The sequence below is a fragment of the Moschus berezovskii genome, chromosome 2 (genome assembly GCF_049115385.1).
Source record: "Moschus berezovskii isolate FMDL1 chromosome 2, NW_MosBer_1.0, whole genome shotgun sequence".
Lineage (NCBI taxonomy): Eukaryota > Metazoa > Chordata > Mammalia > Artiodactyla > Moschidae > Moschus > Moschus berezovskii.
The window spans coordinates 829,886-847,838 of NC_142461.1; the positions used below are offsets into that span (position 1 = coordinate 829,886).

General features: G+C 46.5%; 1 protein-coding gene across 1 annotated transcript in view; it reads right to left on the bottom strand.

Moving 5' to 3' along the window:
* The window catches only part of SDHB (succinate dehydrogenase complex iron sulfur subunit B), a 32,822-nt gene that overhangs the window by 9,948 nt on the left and 4,921 nt on the right, over positions 1-17,953 (bottom strand). The window contains exons 2-3 of the mRNA XM_088842911.1: positions 9,864-9,991; positions 860-945 (exon numbers count right to left, since the gene is read on the bottom strand). Coding sequence (XP_088699037.1) covers positions 860-945; positions 9,864-9,991 — 214 coding nt within the window. The remainder of the gene's footprint in view (positions 1-859; positions 946-9,863; positions 9,992-17,953) is intronic.

Sequence of the window (17,953 nt, forward strand, 5' to 3'; positions counted from 1 at the left end):
GTGCCGCCTGAGGGAACAATTCCAGAATCTGACAGCGCTGCCTGAGTCCTGGCTCCTGACTCACCACCTCCGGGTCCCTCCGGAAGCCCGGACCCTCCCCGGGCCTCCGTCTCCTCACGTGTCCGCCGAGTTGTCACTGACAGCAGCTCCCATCTGTCTCACGTGAAGCGCCCAGCGTGGAGAGCACACAGCCTGTGCTGCACAGCCAGCAGGATCGTCAGCCGCCACAGCACCCCTGTGGCTTTTCCCACCCCGGAGAACTCTCTGCATGATTACTTAGGGGTTTTCTTTAAATCAGCTCCTTTTACTTAAATTCTTATTTAAGAAATCATTTCTATCACTGTTCCACTGTCGTGAGTAATTATATTTTTCTAGTACGTAGCTACGAAAGTAAAAAATGTCGGTGCACGCTGGAATCAGCAGCGCAATGTAGCAATTGCTGTTCCCACCCAGAACGTCCCACTGACCGCCTGCTCTTGCACGTGTGATGTGGGCGCTGGACAAATGGTGAGTGTCGAGAAGTTCCCCACCACCACGCGAGTGAAGGGGCTCTGTGGCCGCCAGGCAGAGTGTCTGAGCTGGTCCCCGAAGGGTGCAGCCGCCCACACAGGCTGTCAGACGCAGTAACCATGCAAGTGAAGGCTCCTCAAGGGAAATAAACTCCGAAACCCAAACCTGTATCCGGAGTTCAAACTCCCAACACTTCTGCCCAGGAAAAGCAAGTGTGACTTGCGGCGGGGCTGCCTGGCAAAGTGCTTCCGCCACCGTCCAGAAAGCCCCAGAATCGGCTCTGGCCAGTCCAGGCCTCTTTCAGGAACCAGAACAAGTGTCCGAGCCCAACAGGGAAGCAGAGGCTTACCTTCTCTGCATGATCTTCGGAAGGTCAAGGTAGAATCAATTTCATTCTTAATCTTGATTAAAGCATCCAACACCATAGGACCACAGCTGACCAAAAGGAAAAAAAAAAACACAGAAATTACAGACCCAGTTGTGTTTATGTGAAGCTCGATCTCCCTGCACGTTACCATGAGGTAGTCTAAGACAGCGGCACGTGTCAGCTGCTCTTCTCCCGCATCTGGCCTTCTCAGGTCACCGTCAGAGCGCTCCAGTTTTTCCTGTGCGCACAGTGGAGCGGGCACACTCTGACACAGCGTCAGGACGCCTGTGCTCTGCTCTGAGGGCCACGCTGCACGCACACGCCTAGGACGCGAGTGTACGGAAGTGGAGGCGCGTTTGGGTCGGGGAGCACCGTCCACACACCCGCAGCTCGTGTCTTCTTCTAAAGCTCCCTGCAAGGTTTTCCCAAATAATTCATTTCACGTTTCAGTTTTATTTTTTTGGATGCAAACAGTAAGTAGCTTTAAATGGTCAGTTAACGGCTTCTCGGCTCTGAAGCACAGACAGCAATGTCTGCGTCACACAGGACTGCCGCGGGTGAGCCCACACAGACGAGACACTGAAGAGCAGAGAGCGCCTCGCACACGCAGTCTAACGACGACGGCAGACACTGCAGCTACAAAAATGGCTTATTCTCTCAGAGCCTCAGTTTCTTCATCTGTAAAATGGGATTAGTATTTATATCAAATTATGAAGATTAAATGCAACAAGGTCCTACTGAACTATATTCATATCCTGGGATAAACCAGAGTGGAAAAGAAATGAAAAATAATATGTATACTGAGCCATTCTGCTCTACAAAAATTAACACAACATTGGAAACCAAATACACAGTACTTCAATTAAAAAAACTACACTTTCCAGAGTACCTGGCACAGAGGCATGCTTAGCAAATCTGTCTCCTGGCTGACATCTGCACCCTATTCTCAGTATTTCTCTGTGCAGGAGGGTTAAACATACGCCCCCTCCCGATTTTCCATACGCTGTCTCTTTCTCTCCCCCACCCAGCTTTGAGACTACCGACAACACTGCTGTAAAGTTAAGGTACGCTGCTGCTGCTGCTCAGTGGCTAAGTCGTGTCCGACTCTGCGACCCCATGGACGGCAGCACACCAAGCTTCCTCCCTTCACCATCTCCCAAATTTGCTCAGACTCATGTCCATCAAGTCAGTGGTGCTCTCTGACCATCTCATCCTCTGGGGTCCCCTTCTCTGCCCTCAATCTTTCCCAGCATCAGGGGCTTTTCCAATGAGTCAGTTCTTGGCATCAGGTGGCCAAAATATTGGAGCTTCAGCATTAGTCCTTTCAATGAATATCAGGACTGATCTCCTTTAGGATGGACTGGTTGGATCTCCTTGCAGTCCAAGGGACTCTCAAGAGTCTTCTCCAATGCCACAGTTCAAAAGCATCAATTCTTCGATGCTCAGCCTTCTCAATGGTCCAACTCTTATATCCAAACATGACCACTGGAAAAACCATGGCTTTGACTAGACGGACCTTTGCTGGCAAAGTTGTGTCTCTGCTTTTTAATACCCTGTCGAGGTTGGTCACAGCTTCCCTCCCAAGGAGCTTTTAGCATCTTTTAATTTCATGGCTGCAGTCACCATCTGCAATGATTTTGGAGTCCAAGGAAATAAAATCTGTCACTGTTTCCACTTTTTGCCTTAAAGTGTATAACATGATAATCTGATACATAGTGAAAGGACTGCCATAATAAGGTTGGTTAGTTAACACATCTGCATTATCTGTACGTATTTCTACCAACAATATGCCATACCCTTTCCACTGTACCTCTGCTAACACTGGGAATTGTAACCTTTTAAAAAAAAGCCTGCTCTTCTGAGAATGGAGAAGTGTTATTACTGTCAACTGTTTGAGATCTTCGAATACTACAGTAGCTGATTATTTGTCACAAATTCACTGATCTTTCCTCACATCAATCATTTATGTCTGCTCTGTACCAGGTTCTGTTCCAGGTGTTAGACATCCACCAGGGGACAAAGCAGATACAAATTCCTGCCCGCAGGCAGCATTCATTCCAGTGGACTGATCTTATAGACTCAGTCTCTCCATGCTCTTTGCCTCTTTGTTTGGACTTCCCTGGTAGCTCAGGCGGTAAACCGTCTGTCTACAATGTGGGAGACCTGGGTTCAAACCCTGGATTGGGAAGATCCCCTGGAGAAGGAAATGGCAATCCACTCCAGTACTCTTGCCTGGAAAATCCCATGGACGAGAAGCCTGGTGGGCTACAGTCTATGGGTTTGCAAAGAGTCGGACACGACTGAGCGGCTTCACCTTCTGCTTCGCTGAAGTCTGGGGAAATCTCCCTTTCTAGCCTCTGAACTACCGTCTTCCAAACGAGAGGCCCTCCTGTTTCTCTGCTGCTCCTCACCCCAGGACCTCACTTCCAGTCACCGCCTGTGTGGGCGTCTTTTCCATGCTGAGTGATGCAGCAATATCAGAGGGCGTCCCACAGTGGAACTCAACGCTGACACTACCAACCCACGGTCCTTAAGACCCCTCCTCCAGTTTGCTAGAGTGGCTCAGAGAACTGAAAAGAGAAGCTTATTGACTAGATTGCTGGTTTATTATAAAAGGATACAGCTCTGCAGCAGTCACATGGAAGAGAGGCACAGGGTAAAGGTATTTGGGAAGGGAGGAGAGCTAGGACACCCTCTCCTGCAGGCCACTCTCCTGGGCTTTACCAATTCACGCTCTCTGAACCCTGTAATCAAGGATTTTTATGGATGTTTAATTATGTAGGGAAGACTGAGTAAATCACTGGCCACTGATGAGCGATTCAACCTCTAGCCTGCCCTCCCGGGAGGTCAGGGGATGGGGCTGGAAGTTCTAGCCCTCGAATCATATGGTTGGTTCTCCTAGCAACCAGCCCTAATTGAGTGGATTTAGGGCCTTTCAGGAAATCACTTAATATAAACTCAGGTGTGGTTGAAACGAGCTTGCTATAACAAAAGATGCCCATTTTACCTCTATTATTTATCTGAAGGTATTTGAGGAACCGAGAATGAAAACAAAACATAACAAAAGATGACCCTATAGTTCTTTGGGATTACAAGGGTTTTAGAAGCCAGAAACCCAAGACCAAATATATACCACAGTATCACGTATCTAATAAATCTGATGCTAATCCTGCTTCCGCCCTCAACCAGCAATTGGCTATCTGACTTCTGATTTTGAAAGTCAAAATTTTAAAACATGCAAAAAATTTAAATGTTCACAATGTTAAAAATCGACCACTTCTCCTTTTATGATACTGTCCTTTTTTAAGTCTAAAAGACCATGCTCCTTCCTGAGGCCAGATGAATATTTTGTGTTCTCTTCTATTTCTTAGCAAGAATACTGGAATGGGGTGCCACGCTCTCCTCCAGGGATCTTCCGACCCAGAGACTGAACCGGCATCTCTCGTGTCCTGTATGGGCAGGTGGGTTCTCTATTACCAGTGCCACCTGGGAAGCTCTCTTTTCTGCCTTCAAGTACTATTTTTACATTAGTATTTAAAAAATTCCATTTTAATATATATGTAATTTGTACAGTCCAATTCCATCTTACCTATGTCTCTGCGTTAGAAACGGTTGTGTGTGTGCTCAGTTACTGAGCCGTGTCCGCCTCTCTGCAGCCCCACGGCCTGCAGTAGCCGCGCTCGCCTCTCCTCCACGATCTCCGGGAATTTGCTCTAATTCACATCCAGAGTCGATGATGCCATCCAACCATCTCATCCTCTGCTGCCCCCTTCTCCTTTTGCCTTCAACCTTTCCCAGCATCAGGGTCTTTTCCAATGAGCTGGCTCTTCACATCACGTGGCCAAAGTATTACAGCTTCAGCATCAGTCTTTCCAAACAATAATCAAGGTTGACTTCCTTTAGAATCGACAGGTTTCATCTCCGAGCTGTACAAGGGACTCTGAATAGTCTTCTCCAGCACCACAATTCGAAAGTATGAATTCTTTGGCATTCAGCCTTCTTCGTGGTCCAACTCTCACATCTCCACGAGTACTGGAAAAACCGTGTGTGTGCCAAGTTGCCTCAGTCATGTTTGGCTCTTTACGATCCTATGGACCATAGCCCACCAGGCTCCTCTTTCCAGGGGATTCTCCAGGCAAGAATACTGGGAGCGGGTTGCCATGCCCTCCTCCAGGGGATCTTACTGACCCAGGGATTGAACCCAGGTCTCTTGGGTCTCCTGCATTGGCAGGCAGGTTCTTTACCACTAGCTCCACCTGGGAAGCCACAGCTTTGACTATATACACCTTTGTTGGCAAAGTCTGCTTTATAATATGCTGTCTTTTCATTTTGTGGCTGCAGTCACCGTCTGAATTGATTTTGGAGCCCAAGAAAATTAAAATCTGTCACTGCATCCACTTTTTCCCCTTCTATTTGAAGTGATGGGACCAGATGCCATGATCTTGGTTTTCTGAATGGGGAGCTTTAAGCCAGCTTTACCACTCTCCTCTTTCACCCTCATCAAGAGGCCCTTTACTTCTTCGCTTTCTGCCATTAGAGTGGTATCATCTGCATATCTGAGGTGGCTGATATTTCTCCTGGCAATCTTGATTCCAGCTTGTGATTCACCCAGCCTGGCATTCCGCATCATGTACTCTGCATCTAAGTTAAATAAACAGAGCGACAACATGCAGCTTTGTCATACTCCTTTCCCAGCTTTGAACCAGTCAGTTACTCTAGAATTATACGTCCTGAACTTCTCAATGGACTGAGGGTTAATACTGTATCACTTCAGGTAACCACCTTCCAGCTTTATGGGTGAGCTTGCTCTCAGCTCTCATGATGGTTATCAGTTATCAGGACCTCCCTGGTAGTTTCACGCTAAGAATCTGCCTGCCAGTGCAGGGGACGTCGGTTCAGTTCCCGGTCTGGGAAGATCCCACCTGCTGCAGAACAACTAAGCTGAGGGCCACAACCTTAGAGCCTGTGCTCTGTAGGGCCCAGGAGCCACAGTTACTGACACCTGTGCGCCCAGAGCCCGAGCTCTGCAGCCAGAGGAGCCACTGGGCCGAGAAGCCCACGCACCAGACCAGGAGCGCCCACTGCCCGCAGCGACTGCAGAAGACCCGGCGCCGCCAGAAACGAGGAGCCAGTGACGACCCCGCCACATCTGTGAATCATACTGTGTGTGACACGCTACAGACTGTTTTCAAGTCACCGTTCACTCTAGTAGCTAAGAGGGAAAGGGTTATATTTATCATATCTGGTGCTTTTTATTATTTTCCTAATAACTGAGATTCCACAAGGTGTTATTTTTCTTCAGCTTGAAAAACTTCCTCTTTCATGTGGCACAGGTCTCTGGCTATTACTTCTTTCACTTTCTGTTATCTGAAAATGTCTTAATTTCATCTTCATCCTGAAGCATCTTTTTATTGAATACAGAATTCCAGTTCACAGAGCTTTCCTTTTAGTAATTTAGAGAAGTCATTCCATTGTGTTTCAGCTTCTGTAATTTCTGATGAGCAGTAAACAATCATTCACATCTCTGCATGCAATGTGTGTTTTTTCTCATGGCTTGCAAGATTTTCTCTGTATTTTTATCTTCAGTAATTTGACCATCATGTGCTTGGTGGTTTTCTATGTATTACCCTGCCTGGAATTCATTAAGATTCTTGAGTATGTAAATTATGCTTTTCACAAGCTTGAGTAAGTCTTGGCCATTACCTCTTCAAACATTTTTTGCTTATTTTTCCATTGCACTTCTTCTGGGACTCCAATTACATGTGTGCTAGAGCTTCTGATGGCAACCCACTCCAGTGTTCTTGCCTAGAGAATCCCAGGGACGGGGGAGCCTGGTGGGCTGCCGTCTATGGGGTTGCACAAAGTCGGACACGACTGAAGTGACTTAGCAGCAGCAGCAGAGCTTCTGATACTGTTCCATGGATCGATGAAATGCTTTTTTAAACACCTCTGCTTTCCTTTCTGTCTTAGGAACAGACACTTTCTAGTGCTTGGTTTTAATTTCAGTGCTTTACTCTCAGGCTTGCTGCCAGTCTCACCCTGCACTGGAACAAAGCCCGTCCAGTGAACTTTCTGCTGCAGACGCTGCGCTGTTCAGCTCCAGAGTTCCCACTGGTTCTTTACATTTCTAACTCTCTGCTGAGATGTCCTACCCTGCTATGAGTGTCTCCTCCTTTATCTAAGAACACAATTACGATTGCTCAGAATCCTTTCTGCTGGTTCCCACAGTGGGTTGCTTCCCAGCTGGCCTCTGCTGAGAGTCTTTTCGCTTGAGTGTGTGCTGTGCTGTGCTGCTTCTGTGCATGAGGAATTCTGGGTTGTCTGCTGGACCCTGTGAATAACACGCTGCAGCAACGCTGGACTGTACTGTGCTTCTCAGAAGTTTCCAGTTAGTTTCCGTCGCTCAGTCGTGTCTGACTCTATGCGACCCAGTGGACTGTAGCCTACCAGGCTTGTCTGTCCATGGGATTCTCCAGGCAAGAATACTGGAGTGGGTTACCGTTTCCTTCTCCAGGGGATCTTCCCGACCCAGGGATCGAACCCGGGTCTCCCGCATTGGAGGCAGATGCTTTAACCTCTGAGCCACCAGGGAAGTCCTCTCAGAATAGTGATGGGTTTTTTTTGTTGTTGTTAAAGCAACAATTAGTATGACTGAACTCAAGACCTGGGCAGTTCATAAACTCCCGCCCCGTACCTCGTTGCAGGATTTCCCCCTCATTTCCTGGTTACTGTGGTGGCTTCCAAATGCATATTCTGGTTCTGTAAGCTAGTGACCACAGTAAGACTATGGTTTTAACCGAGTTTTAGCCCGTGCACTCCCACGTCAATGGGGGCTTGCCCTCAGTTAACGAGCATGCAGAGAGCTCACGTCCCAAGCGACATTCCTTACTGCCAACCCTCTCTGTGTCTGCCTGCTTCGGTCCCTCTCCGGCGCCTCTGGTCGCTGCTGCTGCTGCTTTTCAAGATTCATGTATCTTGCCTGTGCTGGGTCTTGACTGCAGTGCACGGGCTTCTCGCTCAGGGGCTCCCCTGCTGTGGGGCACAGGCTCCAGGCACACGGGATCAGTACCTGTGGCATGCAGGCTCTTCCCGAACCAGGGGTCAAACCTGTGTCCCCCATGTTGGCAGGCAGATTCTTAACCATTAGACCCTCAGAGAAGCCCCACTGCTTCTTGTATTTATTTTATAAACCAGAACGTACAGTTATTATTTGTAGAAGGGTCAGGGCTTCCCTTGTGGCTCAGATGGTAAAGAGTCTGCCTACAATGGGGGAGACCTGGGTTCGATCCCTGGGTCAGGAAGACCCCCGGAGAAGGAAATGGCAACCCACTCCAGTGTTGAAAAGTCCCATGGACGGAGGAGCCTGGCGGCCTACAGTCAATGCAGTTGCAAAGACTGAGACGGACACGACTGAGCGAATAACACTTTCACTTTCAACCTAATGAAAGCTCCTTCTGCCATTACTGGAAGTAAATGCAATTAATCTTTAAATTTTTTTTATCATTAAAAATGTTATAAATTTAACTCTTCCAGTTTTAATCACATTCTGCAGTTTTAATTTGCAAAGTTTTTAAGTATCTGGTAACATTTTTACTATTCCTTAATCAAGTAGTTATTTAAAAGAGTGCTTTTTAATTTCTAAGTAATTATGGTTTTTTTGCTCTTAATGTGAATTTTTAGTTTTATTATATTATGGTCAGAAAGTGTGCTCTATACAATTTTCCTTTATTTGGATTTTATTAATAATTTCCAGTTGCTAAATATTTGATAATTTGGTTTGAGAAGATCATATATCAATTAACTCTATTAAAAGAGTTTATGGGTTGACAGAGTTAAAAAAAAAGCATTTAGAATATTGGTAGTTTTCAAACATTTTTTCGGTGCCATCGAAGCTTTTGTTCAAAGGAAACACTCATTTATAAATAAACAAACAGCAAAACAGAGCAGTGCTGGGTTACTGGGGAGGCAGAGGCGGCCGGCAGCGGGAAGCTGGAGCCCGGCTCACTGGACTCCCCTTCCTCTCGGCTCTCTGTGAGCGCCTCTACAGATGACGGAGGAGTGGCTCAGAGACGTGACGTGACGGACTCGACCTGCTGCTGCTCTGAAGACTATGAGCCAAGGACTGTGCTGGTCTCTAAATACTGGGAATGGCCCTCAGCTGACTTCTGCCAACAGCCTGAAGGAACAGAAAAGATTCTCTAGTCTCCAGAAGGAACACAGCCTGCTGACACCCTGATTTTAGTCATGAAACCTTGATCGAACTTCTAACCTACAGAACTGTAAGAGAATAAACCTATGTTTGTGGCAATTATTACTACAGAAACAGAAAGCTAATTAATAGGAAGGGATCACTTTTAATATTTTAACTACACCCCTATCTTGGCCCATCACCTTCTGGACAAGTTTATAGTGTTTATCATTATTATAAACCACATAGCCCCGTATTCATAAATTAACATAAAAACACTGGGTATTTTTAAACTGTTAATGTGTCATGATTTCAGACCTATGCTAAAACCATGTCTACTGTTACACTTTGAGATGGAAGTATTCCTAGAAACTGTTACACTTTGATTCTGAAGAAGGAAAGGACTTTTCATAAAAGCTGTTCTTGCTGGTATTATCATTTTTTAATCTAAAACCCCAGATTACTATTATCTTTTTAATTTAATTTTGACTGAAGGAGAATTACAATACTGTGCTGGTCTCTGCCCTGCACCAACATGCATCAGCCATAGGCATGCATACGCCCCTTGTACGGACTGGCCATAGGCATACATACGCCCCTTCCTCTTGAGCCCCTCTCCTGGTATCTTTGTGAATCAGGTATCTATGTCATTCTTGTTTTAAAAATAGATGATAAATTCCAGAGCCACTGGGTACTCTCAGTTTTAAAACCTTCCAAAGATGGGAAAAATGTGTCCCTGAATCAGATCAAGAGCTCACCTTCATTTATCAAATACCTAGCTTTCACAGAGATACTCACTTATTCAAATCAATCTCGTAAGTTTGCATATGAGGTTTGTCTCCAGTCTTGTCTGGGTCCCATCGATAGATGGCAAATTTCTTGATTCGGGGTGCTGCAGCTGCAGCTGTCTGGGCCCCACGGCAGGCCTGAAATGTAAAAAGTTCACAAGAAGGGAAGAAAAAAAGAATCATTAAAAATGAGAGTGCGAGATCAGTCATTCTACTTCGCTGGCACAAGTGCAATTCTGGATGCAAACTCGCACAAACTGACACAGCCCTCCCGAGAAACACAGCCCTCCCGAGAGACACAGCCCTCCCGAGAGACACAGCCCTCCCGAGAGACACAGCCCTCAAGGTCCGACACACGGCACTGCAACGGTTATCTGCAGCGACGGCACCGGGGGCTGGCGAAATGGCGCTGAATACACACACACGGCCTCTGCCCTCAGAGAAACCAGTGTGCAGTGAGCAAGAAGGGAGAGGAGATACTCAGAATAAAATACAGCGAGGGAAGAACGCAGCAGAGACTTATCTAAGTGGTCAGGGAGGTCTCCATAAAGGATACTTAAGCTGAGGCTTGATGACAGGGGCGAGGGGAAGAAGAAGGGGCATTATAAGCTGAAGGAGCAACACGTGCAGAGGCCTGGGTGGGAGAGCACAGAGCCCTGGGAGGACCGAGAGGCGTCCGCTGTGCAGGTGGTGACCTGAGAAGCGATGGGACGGGGCAGGCTCCAGGAAGTCAAGACAGACTTCTAAGTTCTGATCTTATCCTAAGAGCAATGAGAAGCTAACAAAAATGCATCAGGTGGATGACATGTTATTTTTGAGAAGACCACCACTGGCTTACAAAAGAAGACTCGTCAGATGACATCTAGGGAAACCAGGTAGAAAGCTGCTGCGGTGGTCGAAACCAGACGCTGGTGTTTAGATGAGGCATTTTAGTCTGAGCCACTGTAAGAAAACACCAAAGACTAGGTGGCTAACACATTTACTTCTCATGGTTCTGGAGGCTAGAAGTCCCAGATCCAGGTGTCGGCGGATCCGGTTTGGCGTCTAAGTGAGGACGGACGGCTGCATCCCACTCTGCTTTCACATGCTGCAAAGAGATCTCAGGTCTCACCTTCTCTCCATAAGGGCAGTGATCCCATCACACAGGTCCTGCCCTCATGACCTAATCTAACCCTAACTCCCTCTCAAAGGCCCCAAGTTCAAGTACCATCACACTGGGGATTAGGGCTTCTACGTCCGAATTCTGGGGGAACACAAACAATCCACCCATAGCAGGACAAAGCATACTGGATCTGAAAACGAGATAAAATCTGGGCACTAACAAACAGCAGAGACCTGCGCTCTGAGGGTCTGTCACAGCTCCTGCGCATTTACAGCCTCTGACAGTCAGTCTCACGCGTGAGCCAAGGGGCCCTGGAGCGCCACCAGGGGCTGCTGGGAGACGACAAGGGTAAGGGGGGCCAGCTTCCCACCCTCCTTCCAACAGAGCAGCCTCCCCACAAAAACGTATTTGCAAAAAGGGTGCTTTGCTCAAAAAGTTACCTATTTAAATTATACTCATCTTAAAAGCTACTATTTATTATTGCCAGGTACTGTATTAAATGCTTTATAGTAATGAGTCCACTGGATCTTCACTTTTAAAGATGAGACAAATGAGGCTCAGAGATCAAGTGAAGGGCCCATGATCAAGAGCTGCTGAGTGGAGCCAGGACTGGAACCCAGGTCTGGCTCCAGAGCCCATGTCCCCAAACACTATTCTGTCAGCTCTCTTCTTCACGCTGTCTTCTTCTGCACCTACTCCTTAAGGTCGCGTGTATTAGTCAGGGTTCTCCAGAGAAACAGAGCCAGCGGTGTGTGCCTACACACACACACGTGAAGAGAGATTTAGTGTAAAGAATCGGCTCAAGCGACTATGGGGAAGCAACTCCCAAGATCCGCAACTGGCCGGTTGGGGGCCCACGGTGCAGCCCCGGTTCAACGCCAGCGCGCGCAAGACCCAGGGAGAGCTGTTACCTCAACTCTAAAGGCAAGAAAAAGACATCAGTGTCCCAGCCTGACAGAGGGACTTCCTCTTATTTCAAGGAGGACCAGTTTTTGTTCTATTCGTATCTTCCATAGACTGGATAAGGCTCACCCATGTTAGAAAGGGCAATATGCTTTACTCAGTCTATCATATTTTTTAAAACATAATTTAAAATTTTTTTAAAATTATATTTTCTGGCCACATTGTGTAGCTTGTGGGATCTTAGTTCCCTAACCAAGGGCTGAACCCAGGGTCCTCAGCAGTGAAAGCCTGAAGTCTTAACCACTGGACTACCAGAGAATTCCCTCAAATATTCGAATAAGGCTTACTTTGCATTTACAGTTATTACAAAAGACTGGCTACAGTCCCCGTATACGGTACCTCCCTGAGCCTACCTTACGCCCAGCAAACTACCCCCTCTACACTGCCCCCCCACCCCCCGTAACCATGTTTGTTCTCTGTATTTGTAAGTCTGCTTCCTTTTTTGTTTGGTTCAGTATTTTGCTGTATTTTTAAGACTCCACATATAAATTATATGAAATAATAATTGTCTTCCTCTGTCAATCTATCAATTAAAATGTTAAACTCATTCAAAAACACTCTGAAACACCCAGAAAAACATTTGACCAAATATCCGGGCCCAGTCAAGTTGACACAGAACATATAACAGTATGGAACCCTACACTTTACATATATTTAACATCTCCCAGCATACCTGGTCCAGGCCTCTGCATATAGCAGTTCAATCCACGGTTAGGAATGATTGAAGAAAAGAGCAAAAACTGAGCATTAGAATAATGCAAAAATGTGGTTTATTTTAAATGTATCTTAAAAGGCTGAATAGTGCAACCTACATCAAGCCATTAAGAGATAAAAGTGCCCCTCTGTTTGTGGCATTCCCATACAATGAATGCTAAGCCACCGCCATCCCCTAGTCCTTGAAGCCCTTTTGCATTTAGGCAGACAAAACAAGGCAGAGACCACACCAAGTCCTGCCGAGCTTCTCCTGTGGCTGTGAGGAGGGGGAAGGATCTTGCCAGTCCAAAGAGTACTTTGCAAAATTGAAACTACATTCCAGGCCAGCTAATTCTCTTATAAACTGCTAAAGAAAGCAAAAACTCTTAAGGTTCACTCAGTAATTACAAGAAATGCACTGGAGTTCATTACTGGCTGGCAAAAACCACCCCAAATTAAATAAAGCTGAAGATATCAACCCTCAGTACGGAAAGAAAACGCACGAAGAAAATGAAAGTGAAGATGAAAGCTGTGTTTTATCAAATCACCAAGCTGGTGAAGACCATTAAAAAAGGAAACTCATTTCTGCAAACGAACACTTGCCAACTAGGGACTCCATTTCGTGAAATGTCAGGAATGCTTGGCTATCGCCACCTTGTGGTGATTAAGAGGAGGTGAACAGATTCTTGAAGACATTTTTTGGCCACATCCTGACAGCGTGGAGGATCTCAGTTGCCCAGTAACCCTGCCCTCAGCAGTGAAAAGGGGCGGTCCTAACCACTAGACTGCCGAGAATTCCCAGCTGAAGGTATTAGCTCCAGCAAGCTTTTGCTTAACGCCCCCCCTACCCTTTTTTGGGGACTTCCCTGGTGGCTCGGATGGTAAAGCGTCTGCCTACAATGTGGGAGACCCGGGTTCGATCCCTGGGTCAGGAAGAACCCCTGGAGAAGGCAATGGCAACCCACTCCAGTACTCTTGCCTGGAAAATCCCCTGGACGGAGGAGGCTGGTAGGCTACAGTCCATGGGGGTCGCAAAGAGTAGGACAGGACTGAGCGACCTCCCTTCACTTCTTCACTCTTTCTCGAGAGATTTAATGAGGTATGTTCATTGTCGTAAATTCACCAATTTTAAGCATATAGTTTGGTGAGTTTTGATAAAATTGTATCACCACTATCACAATCACAACAGGACATCTCCATTAAGAAAGCTCTCTAGTGCGTCTCTGCAGTCAGCGCCCTCTCCCTGCCCCCAGTAGCTGACTGGCTTTCTACCACTGCAGATCCGCCTGACAGAACTCCATATAGATACCATGAGCTCACACATCGCAGGCCTAGCTTCTCTTGCTCCACAAAATGCTTCTGAGATTCATTCATGTTGCTACATATACTCACAGACTGCTGCTCTATTTAAGTTAACACCTTTCATTTGGAAATAACTGTAGAATCCCATGCGCTTATAAGAAGTAATACTGAGATCCCACCTGTCCTTTCCTCGATTTCCCTCAGTGGTAACAACGTACAAAACTACAGCACAACAGTACAACCAGAATATTAACCCCGATATAGTCAAGGTATGGCTTCCCTGGTGGCTCAGCTGGTAAAGAATCTGCCTGCAATGCGGGAGACCTGGGTTCGATTCCTGGGTTGGGAAGATCCCCTGGAGAAGGGAAAGGCTACCCACTCCAGTATTCTGGCCTGGAGAATTCCATGGACTGTATAGTCCACGGGGTCGCAGAGAATTGGACACGTGTACAGAACATTACTCCCATCATCACAAATACCTGCTTTTTCACAGTCACAGTCAGGCCCCTCAGACCTCCCATCCTCACTCCTTCACCCCTAGCAATTACTGATCTGTTCAGTTCAGTCACTCAGTCGTGTCCGACTCTCTGCGACCCCATGAATCACAGCACACCAGGCCTCCCTGTCTATCACCAACTCCCGGAGTTCACTCAAACTCATGTCCATCGAGTCGGTGATGCCATGCAGCCATCTTATTCTCTGTCGTCCCCTTCTCCTCCCACCCCAAACCTTTCCCAGCATCAGAGTCTTTTCCAGTGAGTCAACTCGTCGCATAAGGTGGCCAAAGTATTGCAGTTTCAGCTTTAGCATCAGTCCTTCCAATGAACACCCAGGATTGATCTCCTTTAGAATGGACTGGTTGGATCTCCTTGCAGTACAAGGGACTCTCAGTTACATTTCTATAATTCTGTCATTTAAAAAAAGTTATATAATGTAATCATCTCTTATGTAACTTGGTGGGGGGGTTCATTCAGTGTAACTCTGGAGATTCAGCCAAGTCACATGCCTCAACAAATTTCTTTTTATTACCCAGTAGGGTTCCATGGTCCGATGCACCACAGTTAAGCCATTCAACCACTGGAAGACTGTTTCCATGTTTGAGGCTATTATGAATAAAGCTGTAATGAACAGTTGTGGACAGATTTCTACGTGAACATAAGTCTCCATTTCTCAGGGGTAAATGCCCAAGAGTGTAACTGCTGGGTTTAGAAAACTCAGAGGAACCAGAGATCAATTTGCCAACATTCACTGGATCACAGAGAAAGCAAGGGAATTCCAGAAAAATATCTATCTCTGTTTAATTGACTACATTAAAGCCTATGACTGTGCTGATCATAAGCTGCGGAAGACTGTTAAAGAGATGGGAATACCAGACCACCTTACCTGCCTCCTGAGAAACCTGTATGCAGGTCAAGAAGCAGCAATTAGAACCGGACATGGAACAATGGACTGGTTCAGGACTGAGAAAGGAGCATGAAAAGGCCGTTTGTTGTCACCCTGTTTATTTAACTTATATGCTGAGCACATCATGAGAAATGCTGGGCTGGATGAGTTATAAGCTGGTATCAAGGTTGGCAGGAGAAACAGCAATAACCTCAGATATACGGATGATGCCACTCTAATGGTAGAAAGTGAAGAGGCGCTAAAGAACCACTTGATGAGGGTGAAAAAGGAGAGTGAAAAGCCAGCTTAAAACTCAACATTTAAAAAACTAAGATCATGGCATCTGGTCCCATCAATTCCTGGCAAATCAAGGGGGAAAAGGTGGAAGCAGTGACAGATTTCTTTTCCTTGGGTTCTAAAATCACTGTGTGGTGACTGTAGCGGTCATGGAATCAGAAGGTGATTACTTTTTGGCAGGAAAGCTACAACAAACCTAGACAGTGTAATTAAAAGCAAAGACATCACCTTGCCAACAAAGACGCATATGGTGAAGGCTACAGTGTTTCCAGCGGTCACATACGGTTGTCAGAGGTGGAACATAAACAAGTAGAGCGCTGAAGAATTGATACCTTTGAACTGTGGTGCTGGAGAAGACTCTTGACAGTCCTTTGGACAGCAAGATCAAACCAGTCAATCTTAAAGGAAACCAACCCTGAGTACTCATTGGAAGGACTGATGGTGAAACTGAAGCTCCAATATTTTGGTCACCTGATGTGAAGAGCCGACTCATGAGAAAAGACCCTGATGCTGGGAAAGACTGAGGGCAGAAGGGGGAAACGCTGGGTCAGATGGCTGGATGGCGGCACCAACGCACTGGACACGAATCTGGGCAAAGTGCAGGAGGTGGTGAGGGACGGCAGGCGTGCTGTGCTGCAGTCCACGAGGTCTCAAAGAGTCAGACATGACTGGGTGACTGAGCCGCAACAACAATCGGTAGTAGAACGTTCAGCTCTCAGTAAACTGTGCTCCAGGGTAGGGAGCTGCTGTGCCTGAGTCAGGTGGTAGGGGAGAGGGACAAAATGCTTTAAAACTTAACTTCTGCAAAGTCAAAACATCAGTAAACCTTGCAATTTAAAAAGAGCCTGGGGCTTTGCGGTTGTCAGCTACAGCTCCCTGGTTTTAAGGCCTGATTTAATAGTACTGTCAATGGGCACAGGCATCCGGCTCTCCTAAGCTCAGTTTAACCGCCACAAAGGCCTGTCAAAAATGACTGTGGTTACCCCAATGGGCCCGCATTTTAACACCTCTAATACTTATATATTTGCTTCCTGTCCACTTTACAAAGAGGCAAAGGTCTAAACTTGATCATGAAGAGCGTCCCCAAAGAAACTGTGTTTGCTTGCTGCTGCTAAGTCACTTCAGTCGTGTCCGATTCTGTGTGACCCCATAGACGGAAGCCCACCAGACTCCCCTGTCCCTGGGATTTTCCAGGCAAGACACTGGAGTGGCTTGCCATTTCCTTCTCCAATGTGTGAAAGTGGAAAGTGAAAAGTGAAAGTGAAGTCGCTCAGGCGTGTCCGACCCTTAGCGACCCCACGGACTGGAGCCTACCAGGCTCCTCCATCCATGGGATTTTCTAGGCAAGAGTACTGGAGTGGCTTGCCATTGCCTTCTCCGTGTGTTTGCTTAGAAATCATTAAAAACTCTCTTATCGTAAGGATGATGCAAGACAAAAACAAAACAAGCATGAATCGCAATAGAATATCGGAGTATCAGAAGGTGGCAAACCCCAACCTAAGTTTTGGAGTACCCCAAAGTGTCACTGACTTTTTTTCCCAAAACAACCGGTTTAATTCTGAGTTAAAACCATATTTCATACAACACTTGATACAGCAGGGGGGAGGCTAACAGGAAGGAGGATAGAAGAGAACAGAGCGGGCTGCAGCTCTAAAGGGGAGGGGCTCTGCTCATCTTGAGGGCTGCACTGAGTTAATCCACAGGGTTATGGGGGAAGTGATTTAAAAACATGCCCTGAACAGAAATCTAAACGTTTGTTCTGCAGGTGTTTGTGAAGTGAAGTGAAGTCGCTCAGTCGTGTCCGACTCTTTGCAACCCCATGGACTGTAGCCCGCCAGGCTCCTCTGTCCATGGGATTCTCCAGGCATTTCCTTCTCCAGGGGATCTTCCCGACCCAGGGATCGAACCCGGGTCTCCCGCATTGCAGGCAGACACTTTAACCTCTGAGCCACCAGGGAAGCCTGCAGGTGTTTGTAGTAGAAGTAAAAGTGGAAATAATAGCTTTCATCATTGAGCCCTTTACCATATGCCTGACATTTTACTAAAGTATCTCTAATCTTTACAACATCTCTATTAGGAAAGCTTTTTTATTCTTAATTAAACAATAAGAATAAGGTCATAAAACAAAAGAGCCAGGATTCAAACACAGGTCATCTAACCCCAAAGTCCACCTTGTAGCTGCTATATACAGTGGTGAAAATGTAAATCCAAAGCAGAACAGCACAAAAAGATAATTCCTTTCCCCCAAACAACAGAAGTTTTTTTCATTCATATAATCAGCAAGATTTCAGGTGGCAGTTGCTCCAGATAGCCAAATTTGGCCTTGGAGTACAGAATGAAGCAGGGCAAAGGCTAATAGT